Here is an 18445-nt window from a genome sequence, read left to right as displayed (position 1 = left end):
TTCTTTTTCTATTGTCTTTATGGGTTTGCATAAACCTGGGATAAATAAAATTGGAATCTGCTTATAAAACCATCTGGGCCTGGTGTTTTCTTTGTGGGAACACTTAGCCCACTGGTTGTATTTCGTTAGCAGTAATAGCATTTTATTTAAGCTTTTAACTTCCTCTGGAGTCAGTTGTGAGAAGTTATTTTTTAAGAGATTTGTTCATTTCATAGACAAAATCTCTTGAAACTTGTTGGTATATGGTTGTTGATACTATTCTCTTTTTAACCTCTATTTATGGTAATATTCCTCTTTTCATTCATATTGTTCGTGTTTCGTTCTTCTTTCCTTGGTCATTCTTGCCAGAAGTTTGCCTATTTTTTGCCCCCCCCAAAAAAACACATATTTTTGGCTTTGCTGATGTTTTCTATTATATATTTAATACCTAAGTCATTAACTTCTTTTTTTTTTAAGGTTTTATTTATTTATTTCACAGAGAGAGACACAGCGAGAGAGGGAACACAGCAGGGGGAGTGGGAGAGGGAGAAGCAGGCTCTCCGCGGAGCAGGGAGCCCGATGTGGGGCTTGATCCCAGGACCCTGGGATCATGACCTGAGCCGAAGGCAGACGCTTAACGACTGAGCCACCCAGGCGCCCCTGTCATTAACTTCTATTTGTCTTTTTTCTCCTACTTTCTGTAGGTTTATTGTTTATTGTCTAATTTCTTAAGATGGACATTTAACTAATTTTGAGTGTTTTTATTATAGCTATTTAAGGTTATAGATTTCCTTCAAAGCACCATCTTTGCTGCATCCCAAATGTGGTGCCTTAACATTTAATTCTAAGTATTTTTAGATTTGATTATGATTTCTTCTTTAACCCGTGAGTTATTTAGCAGTGTGTTTTTAAAATTTTCAAGCAGGCAAGAATTTTTAAAAGTATCTTTTGTTATTAACTTTTAACTTAATTACATGTTGGTCCCGTATCATGGTCTGTAAGTTATCTATCATTTAAAATTTGTTTAGGCTTTATGATCTAGTATATGATTTTTAAAAAAGCTTTAATGTGTCCTTAAGAAAACTGTGAGTACACTCTACTTGTTGGATGCAGAACTCAAGCTTTTTCTCATTGTGTGGTTCAGATCTTATATATTTTGTTAATTTTTTTGGTCTCCTTGACCAATCAGTAGTTGGGAGAAGCACATTAGAAGACACTCCTTAGATTTTAATCTGCCAGTTATGAGGGTTTGGAGAGGTCCAGAGCAACTGTCAGAGTTAGTCCCCACCTGTTTTTTCCCAGCTCTTCACCAGCACAGGGTTTCTGTCCTGCCCTGAATTTACTCAAAGGAAGTCTGAACCAGAGATCTGAGTCCCAGCAGGTGTGGGAGAAGCACTGTTGTCTCAAGATTTAGGGTGGGGGAGAAGCAAGAGCAGAAATCCCAGAGGTTCCTTTTCTGTTTTATCCTCCCACTCTCCACCACAGGGACTTCTCATAGTTTCCCCTTTTCTTGGTGTTTTCCTTACATGGTCCCTTTGGGGTTGATCTTAGGCAATAGGGAACCAGCAACCATGCTAATTCAGTTTCTTGGTAGAGACCAAACTGGAATACTGTACCTCTTTTGAAAAAAAAAGATAAGTTTACTTATTTGAGGGGGCAGGCAGAGGGAGAGAATCTTCAAGCAGAGTCCGCACGGAGCTTGGAGCCTGACATGGGGCTCAATCTCACAATCCATGAGATCACGACCTAAGCCGAAACCAAGAGTCACCCAACAGACTGAGCCACCCAGGTGCCCCGGTACCTTTATATACATGCAGCACCTGTAAAATCCTAGAAATAGAATTGCTTGAACACTTCTTTCCACATTAAACCTGTGTTTGCCTCCTGTATTTTTCCCTTCTTCTGATGTATAGCACACTAACATCCAATCATATAAATCAGAGCAATGTTTTTTCAAACCCATCAGTGGGATAATAGAAAATTTGGGGGGCTTAACACAAAATTAGGGTAAATATTATTTGTGAAGCTTTTATTTCTTTGGTATGTGTACATGCACAAATACTCACAAGTAGGTGTACTGCGCTGTGCTGAAGAATCTACTAATGTGGATTATAGTCCAAAAAAGTTGAAAAACACTGACTAGAGAACTAGGAATCATTTTGGATCCATCCTTCTGCCTTACCTCCTATAGCCATTGAATTACCAAATTGATTCTATTTCCTCAGTATTTCTCAAATTTATCCTATCTTCCTCTTCTCTCCTAACCACTGCTCTACGTCCAGTCCTTACTGGATGACTGACTGCAACAGTCTCAGATCCATGCTCCACCTCCATATTCTTATCAGAGTAATCTTCCTGAAATGTAAATTTTTCTTATTTAAAATCTTCCTGTGGTAACCGATTGCCCATGGATAACTTCCAGGCTTTATAATATGGCCCCTGCCTATCTCTCTAGCTTCATCTACTCCCATTCTAGTATCACTGGTAAACACCAAACCACTTTTGCTTTTCCTCATGTTCTCCAAAGAGTTTTATTTTGTTAATTCTTTCACTTTTTGCCTGGTGTGGGAAGGGAGGATCCTTTACTCCTACCCGTTTTATGTGGTGATCTTCAGCTTGTTCATTCTCACTTTGTTAGTAGTCTTACACCCCTACCTCCCCCACCCCAGGTGTCATTCTCCTCTGTGTTTCCAGAATATTCTAGGCATCTTGCATTACACAGCCAAGTTGTTTTTAAATCATCTGTTTAGGTTAGTGTTTACTTTTTTATGGGAAGAGCTGGTCATACTCATGTTAGTGCCTAAGAGACTATCCGGCTCATATTGGGTGTTCAAATGTTGGTTGAATGACTGAAGATCTGGAAAGTTGAAGTGCCTCTTCCAGGATGATGTTGCTTATAGGTGACAAAATTAAGACTGGGAAACAAAGTGCCTCTCTTATTGCTTCATGCTACAGACCAGTACTCCTTCTAGTACATTATATAAAACTGGATAAGTACAACATTTATTGTGCAATACTGAATAAGTCACTTTAAGTTAGTTTGGAAATGGTTGGGATGATTAAATTATCCTTTGTGAATAATCAAAATTTTACCTGCTGTATGGGAGTCTATTTCTGGCACATGAATAGTTTTGCATGAAATTTAATATTTGCAAAAAGGTAAAACAGTGCAAGTAGACTCAAACGTAATTAAAAAAAATCAAAATGGCCTTTTTGTGGCTCTTAGAGGTCAGTTAGAATTTTAAAATATATAATGTGACAAATTCCAGGCATACTGTTTAAAAGGTTATGTGTGCTTTAGTTTAGAATATCTAAAGATAGGAATGGTGGCATTTAAAGAATTACATTGTAGGAAAAGCTCAATAAATATTTGAATCAAACTTGCAGATGGGAGTTATGCCATATAGTAGTTCTTGTGCCTTCAGGTTCTTCCATTTTCTGTAGCATATTGCAGAAATCAGTCGGGGTTTAGAAACTAAGACCCATGCATCCATATATTGAAGGATAGAGAAATATATCTCAGTCTGGGTGTATTTCCAATTTCAGAAGTTTTTAAAGAAGCAGCAGAAGTTGTTTTAAATTTTCACTCGTGGAATTTAAGAAGCAACACAAACAAACAAAGGAAAAAGACAGTCAAAAGACCAGACTCTTAATATAGAGAACAAACTGGAGGTTACCAGAGGGGAGGTAGGTGGGGGGATGGGTGAAATAGGTGATGGGGATTAAGGAGGGCACTTGTGATGAGCACGGGGTGATGTATGGAATTATTGAATCACTACATTGTACACCTGAAACTAATATAACACTGTATGTTAATTACACTTGAATTTAAAAAATTTAAAAATTGAAGCATCAGGAAAAAAGAAAGGGTCAGAGCGGAAATATTCCTTAATATCATCCAAAATGCTGTGTGCATGAGAATTTCCCCAATTGTTTCAAAAAAGTATTTCTATAGTTGGTATGTTGAAACAGCATCCACACAATGTTCACACATTGTTTGGTTGATACGTCCTTGAGTCTTTCTTTATCACAGTTTCCTCTCCCCTTTTCCCCCCTCATTCCTCTTAATTATTGGAAAAAAATAATTTGTGCTGTTTATTTTCTTACTGTGTTGCAAAGTCGGTGAGAGTAGGAACTTCTTATTTTAGCACCAAGAATTGTGCCTGGTACCCAATAGACACTTGACTAGTATTTGTTGAATAATGTTAGTAATACTCAAGGCCTGTGTTTTGTCCCTGCAGGTTGATCCAAAAGACTACATGTTCAGTGGCCTGAAGGATGAAACAGTAGGTCGCCTACCTGGCCAAGTGGCAGGACAACAGTTTCTCATTCAAGACTGTGAGAACTGTAACATCTACATCTTTGATCACTCTGCTACAATTACTATCGACGACTGTACTAACTGCGTAATTTTTCTGGGACCTGTGAAAGGCAGTGTGTTTTTCCGGAATTGCAGAGATTGCAAGTGCACGTTAGCCTGCCAACAGTTTCGTGTGAGGGATTGTAGAAAGCTGGAAGTCTTTTTGTGCTGTGCCACTCAACCCATCATTGAGTCTTCCACAAACATCAAGTTTGGCTGCTTCCAATGGTACTACCCTGAATTAGCGTTCCAGTTCAAAGATGCAGGGCTAAGTATCTTCAATAATACCTGGAGCAACATTCATGACTTTACACCTGTGTCAGGAGAACTCAACTGGAGCCTTCTTCCAGAGAATGCTGTAGTGCAAGACCATGTTCCTCTACCTACTACCGAAGAGCTCAAAGCTGTCCGAGTTTCCACAGAAGCCAATAGAAGTATTGTTCCAGTATCTCGGGGTCAGAGACAGAAGAGCAGCGATGAGTCATGCTTAGTGGTATTATTTGCTGGTGATTACACTATTGCAAATGCCAGAAAACTAATTGATGAGGTAAGGAGAGAGAGAAGAGAGACAGACCCACACCTAGATAGGAACACACCACTTCCTGGAGAACTTCTATTCTTTTCAAAATTGATTATTAGGAATACAGGCAATCCTTAAGTTCTAGTCCCCTCCCCCCTGCAGATGTATCTGTAAGCTGATTGCTTGGGCCTCAAAAGACTTTCCCAAAGAAACTTAAAAAAAATATAATTCAGTAAGCATTTATTAAGCACTTATTATGTGAAGAGTTACTTCTGTTGCCATATTTCATTGACTATAGGATGCACATTTGTTCTCCACATTTTTGCTCATCCGAAATGCATCTTACAACTGATGGCAACTTAAAGCTGATGACCCATAGTATATGCTGGAGATGGAGACACATAGGCAAAATTCTCTGCCCTCAGAGAACTTCCATTCTTTATAATGAATGATTTCCACGGAAGCTTACAAAAGTAGTACTGCATAGTAAAGCATGACCTTATTTAGTTGGGAATATTTTTTTGGAGTTTTAATTGGTTGGAAGGGGTGGCAAAGACATTTAGGAGTACAACTTTTGGCCACTGGGGCGACTGTGAAAACCACCTCCACATTACTCTCCTTTGCCCTGTTGCTATGGGAAGGGGAGCTTGGTGTGTAAGAATGAGGTGGGAGCTGGGATAGCAGAGGTGGTGGGCTCAGGAGCAGGGACTTGGTGAGTTTGGGATTAAAGAAGAGTCCTTCTAGCGGAAGCAGCTTCCACTTGAAAAATAACTGGGGACGTAGAGATTAGGGGCTCCAGAAGCAGCAGTTCCTATGTTGGTGGGCGCTCCAGTAGGGAGGCAGCAGTGGGATGTATTGGTCACCCATTAATCAGATGTTCTGCAGGAGTGGTCAAATTTAAAAATCAAACTTCCGGAAATGAAGAAGTGAATGGAACACTCAAGTCTCCTTTTGAATGGATTTTTTAAAAAATTGTAACTGTTCTTTTTTTTTTTTTTTTAAGATTTTTATTTATTTTTTGACAGAGAGAGAGACGGCGAGAGAGGGAACACAAGCAGGGGGAGCGGGAGAGGGAGAAGCAGGCTCCCTGCCGAGCAGGGAGCCCCATGCGGGGCTTGATCCCAGGATTCTGGGATCATGACCTAAGCCAAAGGCAGACGCTTAACGACTGAGCCACCCAGGCATCCCTAAAAATTGAAACTGTTCTGTCGAAAGGAAGATTATAGGGGGGAAAACCACTAAAAATTACCACCTCTCTGTAGCTATACATCCTACAATGTAGAAAACCCATGTCTGAAACCTACAAAGTATATCTGAAGTCTAGTTTTCAAAACAACAGAAACCAAAGTATAATTTTAAGACTGTGGTATTTTTATTTTTTGTTCATGCCAATCTGCTGAAAACATGCTATGAATCTGGTAAGATATAGAAAAAGTACTTCTGGCCTTTGAGCAATCTAATCACATGCTAATCCAACATCTGAGAGGTCAGCATTTTCATTATACTTCATGGGGACTTAGAAAAAAATCTACATACAGTTTTCAGACAATGTAATTATTCAGGTTAAACTCCTTTTTTGGTAAGAACTGAGAAGTGGACATAAAGAATAGATAGCATGTTTAAAGAAAAAATCCCATCAAAACAAACAGTCTTTCTTCATGAGTCATCAGATGTTCTTAACCTTTTAATTTCGGGTATCTGATGTGTGAAATGGCAGCGTTGTGTGCACTTGAAAGCAACATGTGACCAGGAAGAATGATGTTCTTTAGATGTCCTTCTGGAGTACAAGATATTTTAAAACAAAAATGCAACAACAGCAGTAATAATAGCTAACACTTATATAGTGTTTACTGTATACCAGGCATTGTTATAAGGAATTTAAATGAAGTAACTCACTTAATTTAGAATAACCTATGAAATAGGTGCCATTTAGTCCCCTTTTTACAGATAAGGAAAATGAGCCACAGAGAGAGCAAGTAACTTGCAAAAGGTCACTCAGCTGGTAAACAGCAGAGCCATGATTTAAATCCAGACTTAGAAAAAAATCTACATACAGTTTTCAGACGATGTAATTATTCAGGTTAAACTCCTTTTTTGGTAGGAATTGGCTTTAAAGCACAGTCTGAACCCTTAAGCATGATGCTAATCTGCTGCCCCAGTGGTAAAGGAACGTTGACGAGTGCCTGGTGGAGCAGGAATGTGACTGAAAGTGTGGGGAGTCAAGGCAGATACTACCCTTCAGCCTAGAAGGAAAAACCCTGGGACTTTGTGGTTGGAGTTATCCTACCTAATTCTGAAAGCACAGAATTAAGGAATGACAAAAGAACAAAAAGAAGAAAATGCCAAGTACATGTGAAGAGGGTATCAAAACATGCCAAAAGATCACTGACTTACATATTAAGGGAGAGATTACATATTTTTTCAAAAAAAAAAATGAAGCTCAAGTTCCCAGGAAAATATGTGTAGGAGCTATCTAATTCTGAGATGAAAAACAAAACAAAACAAAACAAAACCCCCACAAAACTTGAGTCTTTCTCATATCATAACCCGAATACCTTAAGACAGCTTCGACTGGAACTGTGATTGCTAACTCTGGTTTTGTTAAACCCTAGGAGTATCACAGAATTTTGTTTCACATTGTTTTTATAAATTAAATGTATCATAATAGTTTTTTGAGATAGGAAGTCCAGAAAAGCTGAATAAAGCAGAAAGCACATTCCAAAGGGAATCAAGAGAAGTTACTGGGCCTCAATTTTCTCTCCTAAAAATCAGATTTCTTGCTTCCTCTTAGGTACATCACAGATATGCACAGGATAAATTAGAGTAAAAGTAGTTTGAATTGTTTGGAAGTAATGTATTGCATAATTTAAGTTGGGTAGTTACCACTATTTTCAAGTCTTTATAAGTAGAAGAATTTCCATGAAAAAAAGAGTCTCCAGATATCTGCAGTGAGATATCAAAATAGATCAAGTTTTGTAATTCATTATTTGTTTTTAGGTAACAGTATTTTGAATTAATCATCTTGTCAGTTTATGTGTCTGACTATAAAATGAGAGGTAGTAAGCCATCTAGAAAATTAGAAACAGATGTAGGATTATTTCTGATATTTTAAGTAACTTTGCAGTCATCACCTGGCAGTGGATGTCCGCGCAATTTTCTGCTACTTTTTTATGTATGTTTCTTTTTTCTGAGGCAGCATTGAGGGTTCTGAAAAAGGATTTGAGTTTGAATCCAATTTGATGGAATGGTATGGGATGATGTAGCTGATTGGATGAAATACTATCAGCCATTAAAAGTAATTTTATAGTGGAATAGCTGGGAAATATTCACAGTCAAGTAAGTGAAAATTTGTAGAATATTATATAAGTATCTGAATTTTTTTTAGAGATCTAAGTGTGGAAAGTTATATATACTAAAATGTTAACAGTTGTGGTTATTCTTGGGAATTGGATTAAGATTAGGATTTTCTTTTCTTTTTGTGGTTATATGGATTTTACAATGAACATGTGTCATTTCTGTAATGGGAGAAAAAGAAAACTGGGAGGGTAAAAGGAAGTATACCCAAATGGCAGTGGCACCTTTGAGTGGTGGCACCTTGGTTCGTATTTGTTTTTATTTTTTTCATTTTTCAGGTGTTCTGTGTTGAGCATATATGTACGTTACTTTTATACTTAAAAATCCAATAGGCTTTGCTAAAAAAATTAAAGTGGTTGAATACTTTGCATTTTTAAAAACTACTTTCATCATTTTTCTAAAAATTAATGTGTACTTATTGTACAGAATTGTAGAAATAAAGAAGAGTAGAAATGTTTAAAAATCATCCATAACCAAAAAAATCATCCATAACATACTATATCTTGAATAGTCTTTTTAGGAATAATCTTTCATTTATTTCATCTATCATCCGATTAACTAGGTTCGAATCACAGTTCTGTTACTTGATAGTTATGTGACCTTGAGTAAGTTTCTTTACCACTCTGTGCCTTCATTTTCTCACCTGTAAAATGAGGGTAATAATAGTACCTACCTCATGAGAGGGTTAAATGTGCTATACATGTAAAGCGCATAAAACTGCCTGGCGCACAGTAGGGCTCCATAAATGTGGTCTATCACCATTGTGCTATACTATATATATTTGTATCATGCTTTTCAAAATTATTACATAAGCTTTTCCCCATTTTATTATTTGTTATGTTTAATGAACTATGCTATTTCATCATGCGATGAATGTACCCTAGTTTACCTACTTGACCATTCTCTTCTCATTGGACAAACAAATTAGGCACTGCAGACTACCCATCTGGAAAAATCTTGTGTATGTGAAAACTTGTTAGAGCAAACGCCTTGAATTAGAGTGATGATTCAAACAAAAATCAGCATGCTGTGTTGCATTTTGTACAGAAAAATACTAGAATAGAAAAATATTGTTTTAATCTCAGAAGTTCATTTTAAACTCTAAATGAAATTTTATTTTCCACAGATGGTCGGTAAAGGCTTTTTCCTAGTTCAGACAAAGGAAGTGTCAATGAAAGCCGAGGATGCTCAAAGGGTTTTTGGGGAAAAAGCACCTGACTTCCTTCCTCTTCTGAACAAAGGTACGTTCTGGATGATTGGTGTACTTGTGTGCTTATCCACTTGACATGTGATTAGATCTGCTCTTGCCTTTAGCATTTCTCTTACATTGCCTTCTCCTTCTTGTTTGTTTTATCGTTTTTCTATTACTATTCAAAAATGTCAAAATTTCACATCATTCAAAAATTCCTATATAACTAACGAGGCATTAGGTTTTCTTTCCTCTTTTGTCATCTTAGTACTTGAAAGTCATACTCTATTATTATATATTTTGTTATTTTAATTATTATTTTATTGTTGTTATATTATTGTACTACAGTGAGTGACTGTTTCGTTCTCCCTGCCCAGAGTTACAAAGCACTTCATAAGGATTCTTTCTGCCTTCAGTGGGCTTTGACCATACTGGAAAGGAAATAAGAAATACAAATAAAATGGTATACTATTTTATGTATTTAATGTGATTGATTAACTTCTCATGCATAACTAGAATTGTTTTCCCCAGTGGGCAAATGCCACCAACAAATTTCAGATACTGGAAATACGTCTGCAAACAGAGGAACTGGAATTCATATGCCCTCTGGAAGGGTTATGTCTGTCTGTATGTATTTGAAGGCATACTGATTCTAGAGGACAGAGTTCTGTTTATCTGTCAGAGCAGGGACATTGTTTGCTCAAGGCTCATCAGGCTTTTCTTTACTGGCCTGAGCAAATATGTATAGTAATATGCAATGCTGATTGAGTATACCCTAAAAAGATGGTACATCTGCATTTACATGCTTTTTATGTGTAAATTATAATAACTGCAAAACCTATATGAAAATGTTGGAGGAGGGGCGCCTGGGTGGCTCAGGCGGTTAAGTGTCGGACTCTTGATTTTGGCTTAGGTCATGATCTCAGGGTTGTGAGATTGAGCCCTGCGTCCAGCTCCGTGCTCAGCAGGGAGTCTGCTTGAGATTCTCTCCCTCTCCCTCTGCTCCCCCATGCTCTTTCTCTCTAAAATAAATATATAAATCTTAAAAAAAAAAAGAAAATGTTGGAGGATTGTTGGGATCATTTTAATAACTAATGCTGGGTATGACTCAGCCATTAATACAGTATTTCATATACCTTTGTGGTTATTGTAGCAGTATGAAGGATTTGTTCTAACCCAGTGTGTGAATCTACTCTAGAATATATATTGGAAATTATGATTGGCTCCTTTTTTTTAATTGAAGTATAATTAACATACAGTGTTATATTAGTTTCAGGTATACAGTGTAATGATTCAACAATTCTGTACATTTCTCAGTGCTCATCAAGATAAGTGTACTCTTAGTCTCTTATCTATTTCATCCCCTCTCCCCACCCACCTCCCCTCTGGCAACCACCAGTTTTCTGTATTTAAGAGTCTGGCTTTTTGTCTTTTTTTTCTTTGTTTTGTTTCTTAAATGCCACATATGAGTGAAATCATATGGTAGTTGTCTCTCTCTGGCTGACTTACTTCACTTAATATTATACCCTCTAGTTTCATCCATGTTGCAAATGGTAAGATTTCATTCTTTTTTATGGCTGAGTAATATTCCATTTTATATATATACCACACCTTCTTTATCCATGCATCTATGGATGGACATGGCTTGCTTCCATAACTTGGCTATTGTAAATAATGCTGCAGTGCACATAGGGTGCATGTATCTTTTCAAATTAGTGATTTCACTATGGTATTTGTCTTTCTCTGACTTATTTCGCTTAGCATTATATTCTTTAACTCCATCCATGTTGTTGTAAATGGCAAGATTTCATTCTTTTCAATGGCTGAATAATATTCCATTTTATACACACGCACGCACGCATGCACACACCACATCTTATTTATTCATCTATTGATGGACACTTGGACTGCTTCTATAAATTGCCTATTGTAAATAATGCTGCTGTAAACATAAAAGTGCATGTATCCCTTTGAATTAGTGTTTTGTATTTTTCAGGTAAATATCCAGTACTGCAATTACTGGATTGTAGGGTAGTTGTACTTTTAACATTCTGAGGAACCTCCGTATGGTCTTTGACAGTGGCTGCAACAATTTGCTTTCCCACCAACAGTGCATGAGGGTTCCTTTTTCTCCACATCCTAACCAGCACTTTGTTATTTCTTATATTTTCGATGTTAGCCATTCTGACAGGTATAAAATGATATCTCATTATGGTTTTTTAATTTGCATTTCCCTGATGATGAGCGATGTTGAGCATCTTTTCATGTGTCTGTTGGCCATCTGGATGTCTTCTTTGGGAAAATGTTCAGGTCCTCTGCCCATTTTTGATTGGATTATTTGGTTTTTTGCTGTTGAGTTGCATAAGAGCTTTATATATTTTGGATATTAACCCCTTATCAGATATTCATTTGCAGTATCTTCTCCCATTCCGTAGGTTGCCTTTTTCTTTGTTGCTTTTGTTTTTTTCTTGCCTGAGGAAACATGCCTAGAAAAATGTTTCTGTGGCCAATGTCAAAGAAATTATAGCCTGTGTCTTCTACTAGTTTTATGGTTTCAGGTCTCACATTTAGATCTTTCATCCATTTTGAATTTATTTTTGTGTATGGTGTAAGAAAGTGGTCCAGTTTCATTCTTTCTCATGTAGCTGACCAGTTTTCCCAACACCAGTTGAAGGGACTGTCTTTTCCCCATTGTATATTCTCGCTTTCTTTGTCATAGATTAGTGGACTATTTAAGTGTGGGTTTATTTCTGGACTGTATTCTGTTTCATTGATCTATATGTCTCTTTTTGTGCCAGTAACATACTGTTTTGATTAGCTATAGCTTTCAAATCGGAGATTGAGATACCTCCAGCTTTATTCTTCTTTTTCAAGATTGCTTTGTCTACTCAGGGTCTTTTGTGGTTTCATACAAATTTTAAGATTATTTGTTCTAGTTCTGTGAAAAATGTTGTTAGTATTTTGATAGGGATTACATTAAATCTGTAGGTTGCTTTGAGTAGTATGGACATTTTAAAAATATTGGTTCTTCCAATCCATGAGCATGGACTATCTTTCCATTTGTTTGTTTCGTCTTCAATTTCTTTCATCAGTGTTTTATAGTGGCTCCTTTGATGTAGCTGTTTTGACATGGGAGCATTCTGGTGGAACCTTGAAAACAAGCCTTTAAACTCCCAACAGGTTTCAGAAATTGAGTCAAGTAATAAGTGTAATGGACATCCTAATGTGTGAGATTAGGGATGAAGTAAGTATACGAGTAGGTCTAAATTAATGATTTATGTGCTCATGCAGTGTTAGTGGAGTGGTTTCATAGAAATGCTCCAACCCCAAATAGAATATCTGTGTTTAAGTAACACAACATTCCACATGGAGGAAGTAAAAGTAGAACTAAAAAAAAGTAGGGGCGCCTGGGTGGCTCAGTCAGTTAAGCGTCTGCGTTCGGCTCAGGTCATGATCCCAGGGTCCTGCTCAGCGGGGAGCCTGTTTCTCCTTCAGCCTGCCGTTCTGCCTACTTGGGCGTGCTCTCTCTCTCTCTCTCTCTGTCTCTCTCTCTCTCTCTCTCAATCTTTGTCAAATAAATAAAATTTTTAAAAAATTTTTAAAAAGTAGAACTAAAACCAATGGGCAGATGTTACAGGAATTTCAGCAAATAAACATCATATAATTAACTTTTTAAAACCAGAGATATCCATAGGAAGTACTCAAAGACTAAGGAGGTCATGCCAAAAGGTCATAAGAGCAGGCTTAAATCCATTTCCACTGGCCAAATTTGGGATAATTTAGGCATCACAAAGAATAATGAAGGGAATTGATTTAACAATAGAAATCCATGCATCCACAGTGATAATAAAAAGGGGGGGAGGAGGAAATAAAGGAAAGCTCTTTGCTCTTTATAGAATACTGTGAGCTAATAAATGCAGAAGGAATGATAGACTTTGGAAATCACCATCTTCCAATCCCCAGGGTAATAATTAATTCAGATAAAGATTATCAGTGGAGCTAAAACTACTGGGGTAAAAGTTGCTAAGAAGGTTGCTAGGATATTTGTACATTCTCATTCAAAGGGGAAATGTACCTTTACAGCAGAGATTTGGTGATCATTCTCATCAAACTTAGCATCACTGAAGGCAGGGCAGCCTGACATTGTGTTCCTCCTGATGCGATGCAGTAAGAAATACACAACATCACCTATGAAGAGTTCTTCCCCAAAATACTTAATTTGAATCTAATCAAGCTAAGACTTCACTTCTAGCTTATCAGAAAGAAAGGAAATTTTAGGGGCATGTTGAATGACACTATGAGGAAATGATGACTCAGATCCAAAAAAGAAGACATTCCACGAGACAGCTGGCTAGGACTCTTCAGACAGTGTCCTGGAAAACAAACATAAATGATGGGGGACTATTGTGGATTAAAAGAAACATAACAACTAAGTACAATGAATGAACCTTCATTGGATTGGGATGCAGTGAACTGTAAAGCTGTAAGATATTTTTGGGGAAAATTTGGGAAGTTTGGAGATGATGTTATGGAATTACTGTTAGTATCCTTAGGTATGATAATGGTATTGTGGTTATGTAGGAAATTCATGCTGAAGTGTCATGATGTCCGCTACTTTCAAATGGCTCAGCAAAACAAAAACAAAAAGCGTGTGTAGTGTGGGATAAAGCAAATGGGATCAAATGTTAACATTTGATAGGTGTGGGTGAGGGGCAGATGGATGTTTATGTTATTCCTTCAACTTTTCTATGTCTGAAATTTTTCTTTTTTTTTCAAAATAAAAAATAGGGGGAAATTTTTTAGCTGCTCAATATTGCATTGACTGATATGGAATAGTGAGCAGGCTATCAGTGGAAATATTCTAGCAGGACTTGGGTCGATTGGATCCTTATCTAAAAATGGCCATCAGTCATTCTAAGGAGGGTTTCTCAACCTCAGCACTATTGAGATTTTAGGACAGATAATTGTGGCGGGGTGGGGGGCTGTCCTGTGCATTATAGGATGTTTAGCAGCATCCCTAGCTTTTACCCCCCAGATGCCAGTAGCAAACACCCCCAGTTGTGGCAACCAAAAATGTTTCTAGATATTACCAAATGCCCCTTAGGGGGCAAAATTGCTCCCAGTTTCAAACCACTGTTCTGAGCCAAGGGTGAACTTTTTCTTTTGAAAATTCACTTTTATTCAAATACTTTGCACCTCAGACTCTCTAAATTTTCCTCTTCAGTTAAAGCAGTCACAGTTATTTACTTTCAATTGATAAAGCTTTTGGTCTGCTTAGTGAGAGAATTCATTGTGTTTTCCATCTTGAGAATCTTCTAAACCTGACGAATCCTCAGAACCATCTAGGGTGCTTTTAAAAATATAAATTTCCATCTCCCACCCCGGAAAGACTGATTAAAAAATTTCTGAGATATACCCTTGGAATCTGCTTTTTATTTTTTTTATTTTTTAAAAGATTTTATTTATTTATTTATTTATTAGAGAGAGAGAGAGAGAGAGAGCGCGCACAAGCAGAGGGAGCATCAGGCAGAGGGACAGGGATAAGCAGACTCCCTGCTGAGCAGGGAGCCCGATGTGGGGCTCGATTCCAGGACCCTGGGATCATGACCTGAGCCACCCAGGCACCCCTGGAATCTGCTTTTTTTTTTTTTTCTGATGTGTTTTTTTTTATGTTATGTTAATCACCATACATTACATCATTAGTTTTTGATGGAATCTGCTTTTTAAAAAGTTCCACAGATGGTTCTGATGATTAATCAGACTTGGGTTCCTTTGTTTTAGAGAGTCATTCATTCATTCAGTAAACATACATAAAGTCTGAGAAGTGGCGGAAGAGTCCAATGATAGAGGGCCTTGTAGGCCAGTGTAGAGACTTTGGCTTCTAGTCTGAGATGAGACGCTACTAGATATTTTTTTGAAGTATAGTTCACATATAACGTATTAGTTTCAGATGTATAACACAATGATTTGGTATTTATGCGTATTGTGAAATTATCAGCACAATAAATCTAGTTAACATCTGTCACCATATGTAGTTACAAAAATCTTTTTCTTATGATGAGGACTTTTACAGTCTACTCTCTTAGCAACTTTCAAATATGTGCTACAGTATTATTAACTATAGTTACCATGCTATGCATTATATCCCCATGACTTATGTGTTTTATAAGTGGAAGCTTGTACCTTTTGACCCCCTTCACTCATTTTGCCCACCCCTCACCCTACCCTCTCTGGCAACTACCACTCTGTTCTCTATAAGGTACTTACAAGTTTAGGTTCTCTATAAGTTACCTATAAGTTTCTGTTACCTATAAGTTTAGGGTTTTTTGTTTTTGTTTTTTCAGATTCCACATATAAATGACATCATATGGGATTTATCTTTCTGTGACTTATTTCACCTAGCATTATGCCTTCAAGGTCCATCCATGTTGTTGCAAATGGAAAAGTTTTCTTTTTATGGTTGAGTAATATTCCATTGTCTGTGTGTGTAAATATGCCACATTTTCATTATCCATTCACGGACATCAATGGTTGTTTCCATATCTTGGCTACTGTAAATAATGCTGCAGTGATCATGAGAGTACATAGATCTTTTCAGGTTAGTGTTTTCATTTTCTTCAGATAGATACCCAGAAGTGGAATTGCTGGATCATACTTTAGTTCTATTTTTAATTTCTTGAGGAACTTCCATACTGTTTTCCATACTGGACGCACCAATTTACATTCCTACCCAGAACGCACAAGGTTTCCCTTTTTTCCACATCCTTGCCAACATTTGTTGTTTCTTATCTTTTTGATGATAGCCATTCTAACAGATGTGAGATGATCAATCTCATCATGGTTTTGATTTTCATTTCCCTGATGATTAGTGATGTTGAGTACCTTTTCATATACCTGTTGTCTATCTGTATGTCTTCTTTGGAAAAATGTCTGTTCATGTCTTCTACCCATTTATCTTAAGTGGGCTCCATGGAGCCCAACACGGGGCTCAAACTCACGACCATGAGATCAAGACCTGAGCCGAGATCAAGAGTCAGACACTTAACTGACTGAGCCACCCAGACACCCCCTCTGCCCATTTTTTAATCAGATTGTTTGGTGTTTTTTTTTCCTGTTGAGTTATATGAGTTCTTTATATATTTTGAATATTAACCCCTTACCGGATATAAGATTTACAAATATGTTCTCCCATTCAGTTGTGTTTTTTAAAGATTTATTTATTCATTTTAGAAGAGAGAGTGTGCACATGCCAGTGGGAGGAGGGACAGAGGGAGAAAATCTCAAGCAAACTCCCCGCTGAGTGCAGTGCCCAATGCAGGGTTCCATCTCATGACCCATGAGATCATTACCTGAGCCAAAACCAAGAGTTGGATGCCTAACCGACTGAGCCACCCAGGTGCCCCATGTTTTTTTTAAGCTCTAGGCCCAACATGGGGCTTGAACTCATGACCCCAACATGAAGAGTTACATGCTCTATCGACTGAGCCAGCCAGGTGCCCCTCAGTTGTTTTTTTTAAATAAATGTTTTATATTGGAATAATTTTATATTATTATTGGAATAATTTTAGTTTTAGTTTTACAGAAGAATTGCAAAGGTAGTACAGAGAACCTCCATATACCCTTTATCCAGCATCCCCTAATGTTAGTATATGATACATTTATCAAAACTAAGAAATTTACACTGGTAAAATACTATTAACTTAAACTATAGTCTTTATTCAGATTTTACCAGTTTTTCCAGTTATGTCCTTTTTCTGTTCCAGAATTCAATTTAAAATCCCACATTGCATTCAGTTGTCATGTCTCTTTAGTCTCCTCTAATCTGTGATACTTCCTTAGTCTTTCCTTGTTTTTCATGACCTTGAAATACTTTCACAGTACTGATAAGTTGTTTTGTAGAATGTACCTCAATTTGGGTTTCTCTGATTAGATTGAGGTTTTGGGGGAAGAGGTGAAATGCCCCCCCTCATCACATCACATCCAGGGGTACAGGATATCAACATGACTTATCACTGGGGCATTGACCTTAGTGGCTTGGTTCAGGTGTTATCTGCCAGGTTTCCCAAACACTGTAAAGTTCCTGCTTTTTCCTTCTCATACTTCGTTCTTTGGAAGTTGAGTCACTAAGACCAGCTTACACTCAAGGCAAGGAGAATTAAGCTACACCTCCTGGAGAGGGTAGTATCTGCTCACATTATTTGGAATTCTTCTGTTAAGAAATATTTTGCCCTTCTCCCCTGTTTACTTACTCAATCATTTCTATCAGTAGAGACTCATGAATATGCATTTTATTCTTTGGGTTATAATCCAGTACTATCAAATTGTTCCAGTTTTAGCCATTGAAAATTCTTTTAGGTTGGTTCCTCTGTCATTTTGACATGGCTTTTATTTATTTATTTCTTTTGTTTGTTTGTTTTTTGGCATTGTTACACTGGATAGGATTTCCACTATCATGTTGTAGAGAATAGTGAGGAGAGGACATTCTTGCACTGTTACTGATTTCAGAATTCAATCTCACCATAAAGTGTTCAGTCTCACTGTAAAGAATGATGTTGGTTATAGGATTCTCATAGATACCTTTTATTAGGCTAAGGAAGTTTCATTCTGTCCCTAGTTTGTTGAGTTTTTATTATGCATGGGTGCTGAATTTTGTTGAATGTTTTTTTCTGAATTTATTGAGATAATATGTTTTTTAAATCTGGTGAAATGACTTGTTAATTTTGAATGTTGAACCAGCCTTGTATTCCTGAGATGAACCCCTTGATCATAATATATTACCTCTTTAATATATTGCCAAATTCAATTTGCCAATATTCTATTGAAGATTTTTGCATCTTTGTTCATGAGGGACATTGGTCTATAGTTTTCTCATCATATCTTTGTCTGGCTTTGATATTAGGGTAATGCTGGCCCCATAAAATGAGTTGGGATGTATCCTTTCTCTTCTGTGATCTTGAATAAATTTTAGAGAATAGGTATCATTTCTTCTTTAAATGTGTGGTAGAATTCACCAATGAAACCATCTGGGCCTGGAGATTTGGGG

At 37.2% G+C, this 18445-nt stretch overlaps 1 protein-coding gene across 2 annotated transcripts in view; it reads left to right on the top strand.

Moving 5' to 3' along the window:
- RP2 (RP2 activator of ARL3 GTPase) overlaps window positions 1-18445 on the top strand; it is a 52581-nt gene that overhangs the window by 15568 nt on the left and 18568 nt on the right. For both annotated transcript variants that reach the window (XM_078064901.1, XM_078064900.1), the window contains exons 2-3: window positions 4221-4886; window positions 9340-9454. In XM_078064901.1, coding sequence (XP_077921027.1) covers window positions 4221-4886; window positions 9340-9454 — 781 coding nt within the window. The remainder of the gene's footprint in view (window positions 1-4220; window positions 4887-9339; window positions 9455-18445) is intronic.

This window comes from Halichoerus grypus, chromosome X, assembly GCF_964656455.1.
Source record: "Halichoerus grypus chromosome X, mHalGry1.hap1.1, whole genome shotgun sequence".
Classification (NCBI taxonomy): domain Eukaryota; kingdom Metazoa; phylum Chordata; class Mammalia; order Carnivora; family Phocidae; genus Halichoerus; species Halichoerus grypus.
The sequence above is the reverse complement of the archived record's forward strand: the minus strand, read 5'-3'. Positions and strand labels throughout refer to the sequence as shown.